Source organism: Octodon degus, unplaced genomic scaffold (genome assembly GCF_000260255.1).
Source record: "Octodon degus isolate 3935 unplaced genomic scaffold, OctDeg1.0 scaffold00246, whole genome shotgun sequence".
Lineage (NCBI taxonomy): Eukaryota > Metazoa > Chordata > Mammalia > Rodentia > Octodontidae > Octodon > Octodon degus.
Genome location: NW_004524822.1, coordinates 2,581,350 through 2,599,534, shown reverse-complemented (window position 1 = coordinate 2,599,534; position 18,185 = coordinate 2,581,350). Strand labels below are relative to the sequence as shown.

General features: G+C 38.3%; 1 protein-coding gene across 1 annotated transcript in view; it reads left to right on the top strand.

The window, feature by feature from the left end:
• The window catches only part of Syne1 (spectrin repeat containing nuclear envelope protein 1), a 564,055-nt gene that overhangs the window by 81,817 nt on the left and 464,053 nt on the right, over window positions 1–18,185 (top strand). Inside the window, 1 exon segment of the mRNA XM_023706255.1 lies at window positions 11,669–11,730. Within this exon segment, the coding sequence (XP_023562023.1) occupies window positions 11,669–11,730 (62 nt within the window).

The following is an 18,185-nucleotide window of genomic DNA, read 5'->3' as shown; positions in this document are numbered from 1 at the left end:
ACTGGGGATTGAACTCAGGCCCTTGCACTTGCCAGAGAAGTGCTTATTCTACTAAGCCATCTCCCCGGCCCCTACTAAAATGTTATGAGCTTGCCATAAAGGGCTTCAAAGCGGCTACACCTGGCACCTTCGGCCACACCCTACAGGGTAAAGGCTGCCCATGAGATGAAACCATCCTTCCATCGTCAGCCCTGCAACTAATTTAGACCTGGCCCATTGGCTGATCTAGTTCTTTATGAAAACCATTTGCTCCCCCAGAAATACATTCTAAATATTTTCATCTTGCAATATTTGCCTTACTTTTAGCTAACTGGCATGCTACATGATATTCTTGATCTGGAAATGACAAACTAAAAATATTACAATAAATTGTTCAGCCTTTATTTTTAACTGACAACAGTCATTTGAAGTTAGCCAATTGTGTTTTAAATGCATTTGTTCTGGTTTTTATGTTTCCGAATTTAAAAAAATGTTTATAATTATAAAATAAATGAACATAATATCGGGATACGCGTATTCTCTTCTCACCCATTTCTACCTGCTAGGTAAGTCCAGATGCCAGTGACACTGTATCTCAGACATTACAGGACATTTCATCATTCATTCTGGAAGAATCTTGTAACTTCTGCATGACCTTTCATCAAATATTCCTGTGTTGGACTTGCTATATTTTGGTACTTTCAGAGTAGATCTATCTCAGGGTAAGAGATTGTTACCTGCCTAAATAAGCATATTAATTGTGGGAATGGGCCAATATGATAATGTTTTGGGAAGCTAATGTAGGTAAATGATAATTCAACTGAAGCAAGGACAGTGATAGTAAAAGTAGATATCTGTGTAGGTTTATACCCATTGTCACAGATAAATGCAAAAATCATAGATGACTGTGACCTGGGATGACTGCCCAGTTCCCCAGGTGAAATGTGGCAATGTCTGGAGACATCCTTGATTATCAGACTGGAGTTGGGGGTGCTGCTGGCTTCCAGCAAGCCAGGGATGCTGCCAAAATCCTGTAATGCAGAAGGCAGCCTCCCACGGGCAGAATTACTTTGCCTGAGATGTCAGCAGCGCTGAGGTTCAGTAACTCTAATTTAGGAACTGAAGCAATTACATTCATGCCATCCCACGTGCTTTCGATTGTAACGTGGAGCTCAATTGTGCCAATGTAATTGTCATAAGATTGAGCTATTTTGATCCACTTGCTACTTTTGCATACAAAAGAAATACCATTCCAATTCGGAAAGTCTTAAGAATAATGGGACTTTCCCGACATACACTTCAACAAAGATTGAAACAGTGTTCAGTACACTCAGCACAGGCAGGACTCCCTAAAAAGGATGCATCATTCACCCTTCTCCCTGAGTCTGCTGCTCCAGATGGCTACTGATCTTCTCTCCACGTTTCCTTCTCTGTCCCCTTCCATCAATCTATGCTGGTTTCAGGCAGAGTCTCTCGCATATCCTCCTTCCTTGCCATCTTCCTTCTCTGTTAGTCATTTGCTCTGAGCACCAAAGGCTCAGCAGATACACCAAGCCAAGGAAGCCTAGAATCTTTCCACTGAAGAGCAGAGAGTGCAGGAGGGGAAGGAAAAGGACTACACATGCGCGCACATGCACACACACACACACACACACACACACACACACAAACACACACAACATATGTCCCATCAGCAAATGTCTTCATTTTATTTTATTTTTTTAATGTTTTCATTTTAGTTACCCCAAAACTCTTCAAAACATTGTCTCAAGCCACAATTCATCACTCATTACAATCTTTACATTTGTGGATTGGCCAGTTAGTTGATAGTCAAATCTGGGTAATTTTATGTAGAATGGGCAAAGTGTGAGCAAGGTATATGGTGAATGCTCAAAATTTTAAAAATGTGCTATAGTTTCTGAACACTGCCTTTAGGTCCTGTCAGAATGGATACACTCGCTTCCAACACATTTTTTTTTTTTTTTTCAATCACTCCTGCCAGGTTGTGAGGCTGCTCCGGAAGTTCTCCTTCCTAAGTGCATTAATGAGTTCTGGTACAAAATATCAGTGAGTGCTGTTGTCATGTCCCATCCGGTGGAAAGTCGGGCTTATGTGAATATTATACTGTCTCCTCATCCACCTTATTCACTAAATCTAGGACCATGTGAGCTTTGGCTCTTCCTCAAAAGTCAAAATAACAATGGAAGGTAAATGTTCTGACTCAATTTGGGACATGGAGGTAGCAGCCACAGCAGTACAACTAAACCCGTGTCCGAAAGAGGACTTTGGAAGCTGCTTCTAAAAGTGGCAAGAACAAGGGGATGGATGTGCCCAAAACAAGGGAGAATATTTTGAGGCAAATTAATGCAATGTCCCATTTATGGTAACACACTTTAAAAAATCTTTTATTTATTTATGTATTTGGTACAGGATCTCACTATGGAGCTCAGACTCATAGCAAGTCTTTTGTCTCAGCCTCCCCAACACTGGGATTGCAGGCATGCACCACTACGTGGGCAGGCATGCACCACCACGTGGGCAGGCATGACACTTGCAGATTCCCGGGGTTCTGGGACCCATGTGGCATGTGATACTGGGGATCAGACCTGGGTGTCTTTGCACTTGCTAGGCAGGCAGATTAGACCGCCAGGCTATGTCCCAGCCCTTATGCTAGCACATTTTAAAACATTAAAAATCCACTGTATTTTTAAATCATGTTTTGTATGTGTATATGTAGGATGGGCCAGAGAGTTAGTGTCTAGGGATATGATCAATTTTGGGAGAAAACTTTTTGCCCAGGAAGGAATGTATAATCAGGTATGGATGAGACTGGGAGAAAAGCAGCCTCGGATGCTCGTGCCTGAAAGGGTTAGGCTGTGATTTTCTCACTTTACGCAGGTTCATCTGTGGCTGAGTTCATCCTCAGAACTGCCTGGGTTAGAGGATTCAGGATGCTGTACTTCTCTGACAGTCGATTTTTGCTCCTATGTGTTGTCTTTATTCTTCTCTACTTGAATTTTGTCCTTCCAAGTAGACGGCTTCCTTCTCCGGGACTTTAAAGACAGTAATCCAGCAGCACTAAAAATGAAAGCTGGCAGTTCTATTAAAGCCAAGAATCAGATGAAGTAAATCATTTCTGCTGCATTATTAATCAAAGTAAGTACAAAAAGGGATCAGATTTAAAGGAAGGGGAAATCAATTCTACCCTCTGATGGGTGAAAGGACAAAGTCACATTGCAAAAGTAGGTACCTACTGGCACCAGGGAATATTGTACCCATAATTTAAAATCCATCCTCCGGTCACTATTATTCGTATTCTTCTTATATGCAAAATGCGCATACGGCTGCCAAGACACCAAAAGTCACATCCAGTTCCATGTTTGGCTTCCAGTTCTGAGTCTAAGATTGTGTTATCTGCATCAGGTACAGATACAGAGGAGGTTGCAGGTGTAATGCCTCTGAATCTGTGGTCATATACCCCATTTCCAACAGGCAATAGTGACACAGGGGCAGGGTCATTGCAGTGGGTAGTTTTGTTTTAAAAGGGATCAAATAGAAAGAAGGTGGCAGTAGGACACATGGCCAGCTCTATGAGCCAGAGAGATTCCTTGTCTTTTTGATAAGAAATGAGGGGCATGATTATTACTAATCATAGGCTTAGGATTTTTCCCAACTACATGAAGTCATGGTTTCAAAGTTCTCTGTTGTTTTTCAACTGTCATGCCCCTTTAGTGCAAGCTGGCTTCATAAACACCAGTTTACTGTTCATTGCAAAGTTTCAAAGAAAATCTGAATACATATGAGGTCACTCTGAGCAATGCCTTTAAACCCTTAAGAAGGTGGCTTGTCCAGTGGAGAAGGCCTACTAAGGACTATCTTAGATCTTTCTGAATTATCTCTTGTTTCCTAACCTTACTAAAATGTGACCGATATATTCAACTGTATATATTTTAAGGTGTACTATGTGATGATCTAATATAGGTACACACTGTGAAATGATGATTGCTACAAAAAAAAGCACATTCATGATCAGGTAAAATCCAACTAGAAATATTTAGCTGTAAAAAGCAGAAAACCCTGTCATTGCGCAACATGGGTAGGTCTGAAAAATACTGTTCTAAATGAAATAAACCACACAAAGAAAGAAACTAGATGATCTCCATATGTTGAATTTAAAAGTATCAAACTCTTCTGTACATTTTTCACAACAGGTCTTACCATCTAACCCTGGGGTGTTATTATTCCAAAACTATTTGTTCCTGCATATATTATTTTTCCTTCAAAAACAAACTTTATTCTCAATCTTCCACAAACTAAGCCTTCCATATGTTTTCTAATTCGTGCTTACAAAACAAAACAGTCCCTTCATTGGTTCATCTTTCTCTTCCATGCCTTATAACATGCAGCCAACAGAAGCCACTCGATAATTTCAGTGTTCTTCAGGGACCTCTCTAGCCATGTGTAATGGGTCCAGGTTACTTTAGGTGATAGAATATACACTGTGCAACATTCTCACGGCTGTTCCTCCAGGTGCCAACAGCAATTCCCTCACTGTCCTCCTTGCCCACATGGTTCCCAGGCCAGTGCCACATTTTCTTGTTATTGGACCCAGCAGTACCACATTCCTGTAACAATTACTGTAATTACCACTCAGTTTTAATGGCTGAGTGGAACAACGTTGGGATTCCTCACATTGCTGTGAGTGGACTGGGTCTTTCCGCCAGATATGCCTGGGCTCATTCACAGCTGCTTTCAGTTGGAGCAGGTGGTCTGGCAGGCCCAAGCAGCTCATTTTATTGTCTTGAAGTTGTTGCTGGCTGGCTGTCACCTGGAGGGCTGCACTTCTCCTCCAAGTGATGTTTTGTCCCCCAGGGTCCTAAGCCAGCCTTCTTGTGTAGTGTTGTTCTCAGGGCAGAGTTCCAAGATAGCCAGAACAGAACGTTAAAGCTTTCTAAAGTTCAGCTTCAGAAATCACAAAAAACTCACTTCAGGCACGTTTCTGGTCACTGTAAGTCTCAAAACCAGCCTGGATCCAAGGCTTCGGAACAAGATGATATCCTGATAGTGGGAGCCACAAAGGCATGTTTCAAAGGGCACGCTGGGCAGAATGGGGAGGACTTGTGGACGTACTTGCAATCTGCCAGTCTGGTTCTTAAATCTTTTTTCTTCACTTACACATTTGAATTAAAAATATTAACATAGAATAATTATAAACTCTAAAATTATTTTATTGTACTAAACTATCAACATATCTTAAACACTATCCACATACAGCAAAGCTAGTGGTGATTGTAGTCATTATAGATCTTTAATTGGGAAAATATAATTCGATCCCCAAACAAGTCATTTCATATGGGTCATCCCATTGTGGCTATTAATTAATAGTTACTACATTATCACTTGATGCTTTGGTTGTTGATGTCACTGTTAGACCAATTATTTGCTTGTGGCAAAAAAATCAACTATGTATTTATCTGTTTAAATTTCAAACCAACTTTACCACTGAGCTGACTTGATCTACACTAAAAATGGTCAAATTATTTTTATCTAGTAGAATCATGGCAATTTGGCTGTAAATGCAATTTATTTTCAATTCACATTTATATTTTCAGGAAATTAGAACCATACTATGGTTACTTAAGCCATTGTTATTATTAAAGATACATAGAATATAATGAAAAGGTAATTAATCATGAGTAATTGGGAGCTATTGTAAGTGCATCATATTTGATTCTTTTGGTATTTTCACCAGAAATAATGATTTCAAACTTAACTATATTTACTTAAGCAATATTTTTCCTTCCTGGTATTGATGTGCTAAGACATTGATTGAAGGTGGATAAACCTAGGAATTCAGTGTTTTGTTTCTTATGATTTTTCATGATTCTAATAGCATTAGTTCTCTATGAGATAACTACTATGAAGACAATAATATGCAATGTATTAATTATTGTAACTGTCCTACTAACTTGTTTTGAAACTGTCTCATTACTATTTGTTTCTCAATAAAATTAATAAAAAAAGAAAAAAATATTTGTGAGTACCCACATACTTATGTATAGGCGCTACAAATCTCAAAGACAGAGACAAAAATAAATTCTCATATAAGAATTTATTATAAACTAATTTCAAATGCTATTACCATTTTAAAGTACCATCTGTAATGAAAGGACATTGGCATGTGTGTTAATAATTTTAATTTAAGAATTATATTTAGAAGCTAGAATTATATTTAGAGAACAGAATGTTATTTTACATATAACATACTGCACATGGAAAATCCACCGCATATGGTAAAATTGGTGGGTGTGGTGGTTAGGGTGGAGCTTCATCTTGATTGGCCTTGGGCTCCAGGATCCACTCTGGGAATTGCTGCAGCACACTTCTAGGTGTGTCTGGGATTCATGGGGGTGCAGCTCTGTGGTCTGTGACTGGTGTTTTAACCCCTCCCTGGCTCTGCCCCAGCCTGCTTCCCAGGCTCCATGCACCAAGAAGCTTTGTGCCACCAAGCCCTCCTGCCATAAATCCCTGCATTACAGCCAGGTACTCTTGAATTGAGACTCTGTGCATCCTAAAGCTCTTTAAAGTATGGGGGGTTTGGTGTTGTTACTAATGCAAAGGATAATTTGTCTGTGTCTAGGCTGTGTGTACTTTTGCCTGATGGCAAAGGCCTTGAAGTACCATGGTCCTGTCTTTTCTTTTGACCTCTGTGTTACCAGGGGCATGAGTAGCTCAGCAGGGTGAACCACAGTGTGTGACATTCACAGTCACTTCTGATGTGACATCAGGAGGAGAACTGTTGACATTATTTGAATGTGTTCAAATGTCAGCTCCCTGGCTATGGTGGCTTTCATTTGTGCATTTTGCATGTGTTATGATCTTGTCTTGAAATGGCAAAACACTGAAGAAATATCTAAAAGTAGGCAAAAAACAGAGAAACTGAGCACCAAGCCAACTCCTTTGATTTTTCATTATGGAATGATACTACCTTGGATGTGGGAGTCATTTTCTATAACCACCTTTTCCAGGGCCATGTGCTCTTGTGATCCCAGTTGTCTCCAACTTGGGAAGTTTGTACAACCAAATATTTTTCAAACAAAAACAGAAAGGGAAGACACAGGAAAAAAAAAAAAAAAAGGATTCAGAGATTTCTTATAATGAGCTTATTGCTAATTTTGCATTGCTAATTTTTAAAAAATACAATGCAAGTTGCAAGAGAAGGAGGGAAATTTCATCCACTTCTATCCAGTATTAGTCATACCCCAAATGGATTATAAACTAGTCTATTACCACTTGGTATCTAGGGAGCACTCACTTCATACTTTGTCCCCACCTCTCCTCTGCCTGGATGCTGCAGTCCCATCTAGAATCTGACAGTCTTCCCTCTCAGGCAGAAATCTACAAAGCATCCCTGGTGCCTGTCCCTCCACTTCTTTCAGATTTTACCTTAGGCCATTTATGCATCTTTCTCTACTTGGGCATTTCCTATTATTATATGATGTTTGATTCAACCAGACCTCCTAACTTTAACTTCTCTGGAACTTCCAGTCCACTGCATTAATCAGTAGAAGAGTTACTTTACCTGTATTTATGTTCTTTGACATCTTTGTGTTCTTCCATTATGGTCATGGACACATTGCTTTGAGTTATACAGATGTCTGTCTGTTGTTCTTCTGGTTCCTACAGAGCAGAGGCTCTGTCTCAGTCCCCAGTACTTCATTAGTCCATTCATTTCCTTCTTTCTTTCTTTGTGGGTGGGAAAGACTCTAGAGATTTGTAATAGTTGACACATCGAGTCAACTTGAGAAGTTTAGAAGTTTAACTGAGTGACTCAGCAGGGAGCCAGGGTCCTCACTCTGTTAACATCCCGAGCCTGTGCAAGAGGAGGGCACAGAGATGATGTGCATGCTCCACCTGCCCTATGGTGGGTAGCCTACATACACTATAAGGGAAGGAAAGAGGCTTGTTCTCCCGGTTTTTTTTTTCAGAACCAGGGATTGAACTCTTCCCTTGAGCTTGCCAGGGAAGTGCTTATTGCATTGAGCCGTCCCCCCAGCCTGGTTTTCTCTTATTGATTTTGCTGTCTTCTTCTGCCTTACACTGTTGCCCCTCTTCCATGTGCCACCCTGCCTTAGAGCCAGCTGATTATGGACTGAAACCTCCACAAACTGCGAGCCAAATAAAGCTTTCTTTTTTTAATTTTGGGTGTTGGGTTTTTGTCTTGGCAAAGAAAGAGAATTGATTCAACCAAGACAGAATTAAACCCAGCATCTCCCACATGCTAAGCAGATACTCCACCACTGAGCAAGGCCACAACTCCTTCATTTAGTTCTTGAAAATCTACTGAGCAGTCATGAATAAGAACGTGGGGAAAAGAAGTCAGACCTCACCTAGAGGTGGAACAGGCAGGCATCCAAATGATGGCAGTGTGAGCTGGGCCGATGCTTGTATAGATGAACTAGGAAGGTAAAAATTCATGGAAATTCCTGACAGACTCAGATGGGGATGAGAAGATGCAAAGAACCAAAGGTGAGCTCTAGGAGAATGGCTGAAGAACTGAGGGTATCTCAGGCTTCACAAATAGGAATTAGTGAGTGAAACTGATCCCAGATCAACGCTTGGTTCTCTGTAATCTTTAGAATTAAAGGACTGCATTTACCGGTCAGATAAGACAAGTTTCTCTGTGTTCAGAACTAAAATCATGGTCAGTAAAATGTTTAAGTTAGTGTACTTAGTAAAATCCTGGCAAGCATATTGATTAACATTCAGTAAGACTATAACATGCAGTTGCTTTTTAAATGCTGAAGACAGAAAAATCATTAATATGATCATTACCAATTAAATATATTTAAGTATACTGAAAATAAATAAAAACAATGAAATATCCATTAATTCAGAGACATATATATGAGGACAACCTTATAAACCCTTACCAGAGGGGTTAGTTTGGATCAACAACATCATAAAGAAACCTGATCAATCACAACTTTTTAAAATGAAAGTTAGTAAATATTTATGTTTGTCTGTGTTACTTCTGCAATTTAAATTATTTATGCTTTTGAAATCAGATTTGATTACCAAATCATCAACTGTATTATTCAGGTTTTATGTAAAAGGAAAGAAAAGAGTTTTCTGATATGATGAAGTTTTAGGACTGTTTTCCTAAATATTAGAAAATATTCACTTAGAACTCAGCCAGCTGTATCCAATAAATATCAAAAGTAGGTTTTTAGAACCCAGTGAAATCTGTTTTTGCCACACAGAAAATAAAAGGAAGCATGGAGAGAATTTGACATTTACATGTATACAATGCTACAGAAAAGATAATCAGAGCTTTCTAGAGCAGGCCTTTCAGGTGAAATCTAAATATCAGCTCAGAGGTTTGCCATTAGATGGAACTTGTTACTGTGCAGCACTGTCTAATAAAAAGCGGTAGCAGCAGAAACACAGTCATGCAATAGTGCAGGAATAATTCAGGGATGATACAGCATCACGTGCTGTTCTTAAGTTTATAACACATGGCACACACTTGAGCTATTTCACATTTGCATTTCAAAAGTGTAAATGAAATGAAGTTTTTGATCTCAAATAGTGTCAGTATTTGCACCATCTCTAACACATCTTTAGGCTTTTAGCTTTAGGATTGCAGTCAATGTCCTATGAATTGCTGAGTTCCACTAAACTCACTTGGATTAGTTCAGATTATTTTGCTGCAGCATGACTTTGTTGATAGAATCTGAAGTATACAAAGTCAAACTCAAGTTTATTTAACCACAGGCTTGTCATTTTCACGTAATTAATATTTGGTAAGTCTAATCATACTAATGTTATGTTATTCTTCAGTAGCAGCATATTATGGGAACAGATTTCTGCAGCCTAAAACATGACTGTGAAGGGTGACTGTGGAAAATATATGTGATTTCAATGTTTCCTTCATTGTGTCCTTGTCTCCAAAATGGAAATTATAATGGTCCTTAATATAGGTCTGTTATAAAAACTGAATGAGTTAATTCATGTAATATATGTTACATAATAATTGACTATGTATACCTCCAAACATACATATCAATGCCTAGAAAACAGGAAATATTGCCTATTATATGATACTGGCTTGTTTTATTTTGTGTTGGATATGCATTTTGTTAAAATAAGAATGCGTGTTGAAAATACATTAGAAATAATGACATTTTGTAAATTCTGTCACTGCATCCAAAATTTCCCCCTCTAAACAATTTGTTATTTCATTAATTCAATCATTCAGTCATTCATTCTTACATATTTGTCACACTGATGAAGGTCACATCCCAGCAAACACTCAGATGCCCTGACCCAAAGCCTGGGCATGGTCAGGTCCAGAAGTGTGGGTTTGGGCGTCCTGTCTCAAAGGAGGGGGGTTGGGTCTGTGTCTTGTTCATCCCTGTCACCCACAACATCTAACTGGGTATGTAACGAACAGCAAACATCTAAGTATAAATGGGAGAGTGAACAGATTTCACCCCTTCTTTCTAAGGTGTTGAATTGTGTCCTCTGTTTGGTCTTCCTCTCTTTAAACTTCTAGTTAAAGTCTCCCTACGTTCTACTCTTTTCCCTCTAAATTAGTTTTCTCTTGCTGAATCACAAATCACCATTACCTGAGCAGCTTAAAATACCACACATGACTTCACATTTTTGTGGGTGTGCAGTCCATGCACAGAGTAGCCACACCTCAGGGTCTAGCAGGCCGCATTCTCATCCTCAGGCCCTGCTAGGGAGAACTGGCTTTTGGTCTTGCTCACAATGCAGGCAGAGTCTGTCCTTTGCTCTTGTAAGACTGGGGCCTCCATTCTGACTGCCATGCAGGAGGTTGCTCCTCACTCTAAGGGGAACTCCCTGTTCCCAGCATGGCCTCTTCATTAACTTCACAGCATGGCTGCTTGGTGTGTTAAGGCCAGCTGGAGAACCTCTCACCCCATTCAGCTAAGATCGAATATATCAAATAATGTGATCTTGGGGTGACATCCTAGTGCCTTGGTCATATTCTGTTAGCAAGAAACAAGTCACAGGTTCTGCCCACCCTCCGCATAAAAGTATGAATTTTAGCAGATAGAGATATGGGGAAGTCCTCTGATTCCCTGTCAGGGAAAGGTTCCTGTGATGCCTAATTTACGCAGCCCATTCATACTGAATATCATGTACCTCTGCGACACAGATGCCCTTGCTTATCCACCTTTGCATTTTCCATGGCATAACCTTGTCCTGTTCATCGCTCTGTACCCCTTTGCACCTGATAGAACCTTGACACTTAGTTGGTCTCAGTCAAATTTATTCTTTTTTTCTGTGGAACCGGGGATTGAACTCAGACCCTTGCGCTTGCCAGGGAAGCACTTATTCCACTGCGCCATCTCCCCGGCCCCAGACAAATTTATTCTTAATAGCATCATTAAGAAATAATTCGTTGGCCAACTTTCAATAATTGAATGATGGTAAACACAGGGCTAACATCTCATAAATTTTAAAATATTTGCTGATAATATTGAAAGAATTAGTCTAATTGACTATATATTTAAAGTTCTCTTCATCCTTCAAAATAATAATTGATTAAATGGTTTAGAAGATTAAAATGACTCTGATTACTTCTAGAGTCATGTAACCTTTTCCATGCGATAACTTTGTGACATACTGTGTTGTCTATTTTTTTTTTTCTTTCTAGATGAACAAGAGATTGTACAAAAACGAACTTTCACAAAATGGATCAACTCTCATCTGGCCAAGGTAAAAGGAACAACCCAGAGTTAAAGAGCTGTGTATCTTAAGGCTCAGTTTAAAGGAATGTTGTGTCATAATGTCACTATTACTGATCAGTGATATTGGGAATCCTATGGGTTGATTTAAGTGTTGCCAAAATGTGACATTTTCTAGCATTGTCTCTGAGAAGAAATGAACCAATGACTGGTGAAGAACAATTATTTTGCATCATTTCCAGGAGTCTGGATGAGATGGTTCATCCAATTATTGCTTCTATATTCATATGTGTGTCATATCAAAAGGAGATTTTGCCCTGGACTATTGTTCATGCGTTTTTGTTCCTATAACTGACAGAAGGAAGCAATAAATGACCAGCACAGCGCAATGTATTTTATCTGAAGATATAATGATTAGATCTCTGTAGCCCTCCGGGTGCTTTAATGAAAGAGTGAGAGAAGAGGCAGGACATTAGAAAGACAAGTCAGTCTGCGATTTTCCACTGTAGGTTATAGTTAGTGACTGTGAGTCTGCTCATTGAAATGTCTTTGAACATAAATGCAACAGAAAATAAACTTTGTTGCTAGTACATGACAGTATAATTAATTTTTATGTTGCTGATAGAAAGACAAGGAAACCAAGATGTATAACAATAGCAAAAATAAATCCAATAGGACAGTGGTCTGAATTCAGCTAATTGGTTTTTTCATGGCAAGTAGTTCCTTTCTAGTACCCAAGTATGACCTAGTGGGCAGCCTCTGGTCAGACTTCCACTGCTATTGTTCAGATCTAAAACATCCCTCAGAGGCTTATTCCCAGTGTGGCACAGTTTGGAGGTAATGGAAACTTTAAGGGGCCTACTTGGGAGTCTTCTGACCACAAGGGATATGCTCTTGAAGGGGAGATAGGACCCCATCCCCATCTGCCTCTGTTTTTCATCCTAGTGATGAGGTGAGTGGTGCTGTTTCCCCATGTGCTCCCCACCTCCATCAGATGCTGCTTGGTAGGTCCAAAACTAATGTGGCCAGGTGATCATAGACTGTATCCTCCCAAACTGTGATCATGCCCAGATAACCTTTTTGTAAGTTGACTGTCTTGTGTTTATTACAGCAATGGAGAGCCAATTAACACATTCCCAAAGCCATTTCTAATAGCTCAGAAGCAAACAAAGCATGCACTTTTAGTCCCATCCTTCACATTAGCTGCTTACTTTGTTTGTATGCTGGGCTTTGTGAAAGAGTAGAAGCTAGCAAGATGCTTACTAAGGCCATGAGAAGCTCCCCGTGTAGTACAGAAAGAGAACTAGAACAGTGCATCTAGGTTCTGGAGAAAGTGAAATCATCTTTGTTGTAGTTTTTTTCCAAAGCCACTTTGAGAAGATCACACCCAGAATCTGTCCTGTTAACAATGCAGAGTCAGTTGCCTTGAGGGCTTTAAGGGTTTCCTTTGTCAAGCTGTGGTTGGGATCAACCTGCTTCTAGTTGTTTTACACAATTCTCAATGATTAGGGAAGACTTTTTCTTCAAAATTATTTTTTTTCATATTGTCAAATAGCTAATTTTAAATATTAACAATAAACTCCTTATAAATTGTTAAGACAGTAAAAATCACCTTAAATTATATATTCCAGGTACACCCATGAGTCAAACATTGGTCTTTGTTTTTCTATATAGTTTTTTTTTTGACATCAGTTATTTTATTTTAAAGGGAAAAAAATGGTACAAAATCTCAAAACAAGATTTTAGGAGAGTAACAATGGTTAGTACATTGTGTATTGTTACTGCCAAAGTACTTTCCCATATTACAAGATATAGGCAAAAAATAATAAATAAACAACATAAGTACAAACCTCTGTTTGTTTTTTTTTAAAAGTCAACAGAAAATGGAAATATACTTTTTAAAGTTTCTAATACTAGGAGAATATATCATACAATGTCTTTTAAATAAATTGTAAGTCAAAGATACAGTATAAATCTTAGAACAAAAATTAAGATTAAGCAATATTCAGAAAATTAAATGATTCAAAACAATTGAACTAAGAAAAAGTTTTCATGATAGCAAAGAAGTACTAAGAGTAAAACATAAGATAAATACTGGAATGGCAAGTAAATGACCAGCACTTCTAACAGTTTGAGGATAGGATATCACACAAAGTTCTAGTGTGTTGTGGACATGCATAATGACTATGACAGTTACTGGTGGCTAGGCGTCACTTGTGGAACTGAGCTACAGCTATTTCTTTGAAATCCACCCTGTAGACTCAGGTGGAATCATGACTCATCAAGTGGAAGAGAAGTCCATTTGTAGGGTGTGCTGATGAAAATATTCTGCTGCTGAACACAAAAGAATAACTGAAAGACTACCATTGTATACCTCTTATTCTCCTCTGTTTAATTGTTTGCCCTATTTGGCGGGTTCTTTCCCTTCTCATTCATGGGGCTATGATCAATTTGCTCCCTCTCTAGAACATCGTTTAGTAGTCTGTGTAGGCTTGGCTTTGTCATCATGAAATTCTTGTTCTTTGTCATGAAAATATTTCACTTCTCCATTATATTTGAAAGATAGTTTTGCAGGATGGATCAGTCTGGGTTGGAATTTGTTTTCTTGCAAGATTCGAAGTACTTTGCTCCATGCTCTTCTTGACTTGATGGTTTGTGAAGAAAAATCTGCCGTTATTCTGATGGGTTTTCCTTTAAATGTGATCTGTTTCTTTTCTTTAGTGGCTTTTAGTATACTATTCCTATGCTTAATTTCTGGAATCTTGATTATTATGTGTCTGGGTGTGGTTTTCATTGGATTGATATTATTTGGAGTTCTATATACTTCGGTTACAGGAATGTCAGATTGTTGCCCCATATTTGGGAAGTTTTCTGCTATTACTTCTGCCCATATTCTTTTTATATCATTTGTATTGACTCCTTCCTTCTCATTGATGCCTATTAGTCTCACATTGTTCATCTTTGCATCGTCTTGAGGTATTGAATTATTTTTTTCCTGCATCCTCGTTGTTTTTAAGAGATCTTTTCTTACTTTTTCACTAGCTGCAATGGAGTCTTTCATGTCAGAAAGTCTATTTTCACTTTCACGCAAACAATTTTGCCAGCTTGTGATTGAGGTTTTAATTTCCTGTATATCACTTTGAACCTGTTTCATAGATTCTATTTCTTTCCTAAATCGTTTATTCAGGGGTTCCATCATTTTTATATTCTCCTCTATTTTTTTTATCAGTGTATTCTTTCGAAGCACTTAGTACTTCTTTGATATAGTTACCACTACATTTTTTAGTTCCAAAATTATTTCTGATCTGATTTCTTCTATACCTTTCTGCAGTTGATTCTTTACTGTCAACGCTATTATTTCCGAGATATCTGGCATGTGATTTCCAGTTTCCTCAGTGCTAGTGTCTTCTGCAGTTGTACTGGGTGGACTCGGGGCCAGAGACTGCATTTTATTCCTTCTCTTTGTCATTTTGTATACCGCTGTCTTCTGACCTTTGGTGTAGAGCTTGGATAGAGTTATTACCTTAGCACCAGGTCTGAATCTATGACGTTCAGATTCCTCCAGGTGGGTGTTGCTTGGATCTGGCTGTGTGCTCCACTTCTTTCTGCTGCAGGCATTAGAGTTGAACCCTTTGTGTCTCTCTGATAAGATGTTCTGCTCCTGAATCAGCTGGGTAGGTCTTGCCTCTAGCCTCTTTGCAGGGAGTTTTGCTGCAGGGTTCCATGCTGGGCCTGCGCTCTGGGTCTATTCCTCTATATAGTTGTATATTGTTGATTTTATAGGATGATCTTCTAGAGGCCTCTTTCATTTCCAAGCTAACAGATGGAAAGTGGCTGAATGTTATTATATCTTTTTTTTTTAAATTATAATTTTCTTTTATTTTGTAGACAAAAGCAAGAAAAACAAAAGCAAAGAGAAACAGGGTAACATATAACAATACATATGTTACAGATTTTCAAAACAAGAATAGCTGATTGACAGTATTTGATATATTATCTATTTTTATCATCAAATCTGTTGTTCAGATTATGACATATAGTTTTGCAAGATGGTACATATAATTGATTATTACCACATACTTTCAAGACATTTTAAATTTTGGTTCTTGACTCTCATTTTCTTTTTTACCTTTAAAAATCACTTTAAAGAGAGTATAGTAATAATTGATAGGACATTACAAATGGTACACATTTGAAAGACCAAGATGACAGGTATTTCAAGCAGGATTTAGTTGCTTAGTTCATAGATATCAGCATAAAGTTAGTCAGGGTGAGAATCCTACCCATTAACTGCTATTTTTCAAAAATGAAAATTCTTAGCAAACTTGTATATAAATGTAAATGGTTTTCTCCTACCTTATTTCCTAACTTTTCCCCTTTCTCTCTGTCATTAAATCATTAAGTACCGTTTCTTTCCATTTAACTGTATCTGTTATATTTTTCAGTTTGTATTTCATCTTTTGAGGAAGACAATACAATATTTACACATGTGGGTCTGGTTTATTTCACTTATGAGTATAGCCTCAAATTACATCCACTTACCTACGTAGGCTTCAAGTTTGCTTTTCGTTGTAGCTGAGTATACTCCATTGTATAAAAATACCACATCTTTTTGATCCATTCCTCAGGTGATGGGCATTTTGGTTGGTTCCAAGGTTTGGCTGTCACAAATTGTGCTGCTATAGACATGGGCACACATATATCACTGTGATCTACACAGTCTCACTACATAAATCACACTTGTAGTGATCCTCCTGCTTACAACCTCCCAAGTGCTGGGATTACAAGCACACATCACCACACCCAGTCTCAATCACCGGATCAGCATACCCTAAGGGCGAGGCTGGAACAGCAGTTCCAGCGATTGAACTCCTGGCCCCTATGTTTGCCTAACCAGGCGCTTTGATCTGCTGAGCTATTTGGCCAGCCCTTATTTGCGAGGATTTTAATGAGGATTTTTCCTCTATGCTCATGAAGGAGATTGGCCTGTAGTACTCTTTTCTAGTTGAATCTTTCTCTGGTTTTTGGTGTCTGGTTTGTAACACTAGGTTCCAGGAATGATTTTGGGAGTATTGCTTCCTTTTTAATTTCATTGAGCAGTTTGAGGATTATTGGGATTATATCTTCTGTAAATTTTTTGTAGAAATCTGCCGTGAATCCATCAGGAGGTGGACTTTTCTTTGTTTTTGTTTTTTTTTTTTTTTTATTGCAGTTTGAATTTCATTGGCTGATATTTGGTTATTAAGAGTTATTATACTTCTTGATTCAGTTTTGGTATTTTGTACCTTTCTAGGAATCTGTCCATTTCTTCTATGTCTTCTATTCTGTGATAGTAAAGATTTCCAAAATAGCTCTTCATGAATTTCCACTGGGTCTGTGGTAATTTCACCCTTTTCATTCCTTATTGCTTGTATTTGAGCTTTTTTCATTCCTCTTTTTGATGAGGTTAGCTAGGAGCTTATCAATTTTATTTAATCTTTCAAACAACCAGAGTTTTGACTTGTTAATTATTTGTATTGTTTTGTCTCAATTGCATTAATTTCTGCTCTGATCTTTGTAATTTCCTCCCTTCTTTGGGCTTTGGGCTTGGTTTGCTCTTCTTTTTCTAGATACTTGAGGTGCAGCATTAGGGTATTTATTTGTTCCCATTCTGTTTTTCTAATACGTGAGTTTACAGCTATAAATTTACCTCTAAGAACTATTTTCAATGCATCTCACAAATTCTGATAAGTTGTGCTTGAATTTTCGTTGAGTTACAGATATTGTTTAATTTCATCTGTAACCCATTGGGTGCTGAGAAGGATGTTACTTTCCACGTGTTTGTGGGGGTTTTTGTGATTTCGTTTATCATTTATTTCCAGTTTCATTGCACTGTGGTCAGATAATATGCATGGGATAACCTGTTTTCTTGTATATTCTTAAGCATGACCTATGGACGAGTATGTGGTCTATTTTAGAAAACATCCCATGTGCAGCTGAAAAGAATGTGTATTCAGGTGTGGTTAGGTGGAACACTGTATATGGCCATGAAGTCCATTTGTTTAAAGGTTTGATTAATTCTGCTACCACTTTGCTAATTTTTTTTTGTCTGCGTAACCTATCCTTTTGGAATAGGGAGGTGTTAAGGTCTTCTGTTAAGACTGTCGTATTGGATATTAGATTTTTCGTGTCAATTAAGATTTGTCTTATATAGTTGCATGCTCCCATGTTTGGTGCATACATATTTGACTCCTACCTCTTCCTCTTGTATTTTTTCCCTAATCAGTCTGTAGTGGCCTTCTTCATTTCATTTGATCATTCTTGGTTTGAAGTTCAGATTGTCTGCAAACATGATTGCTACCTCTGCTTTTTTCTGAGGTCCTGGGGCATGTAGTATAGTTTTCCATCCTTTCACTTTAAGCCTATGAAATTCTTTATGTTTTAAGTGTGTTTCTTGTATACAGCATATTGTTGGATTTTACTTCCTAATCCACTGTGCTAGACTAT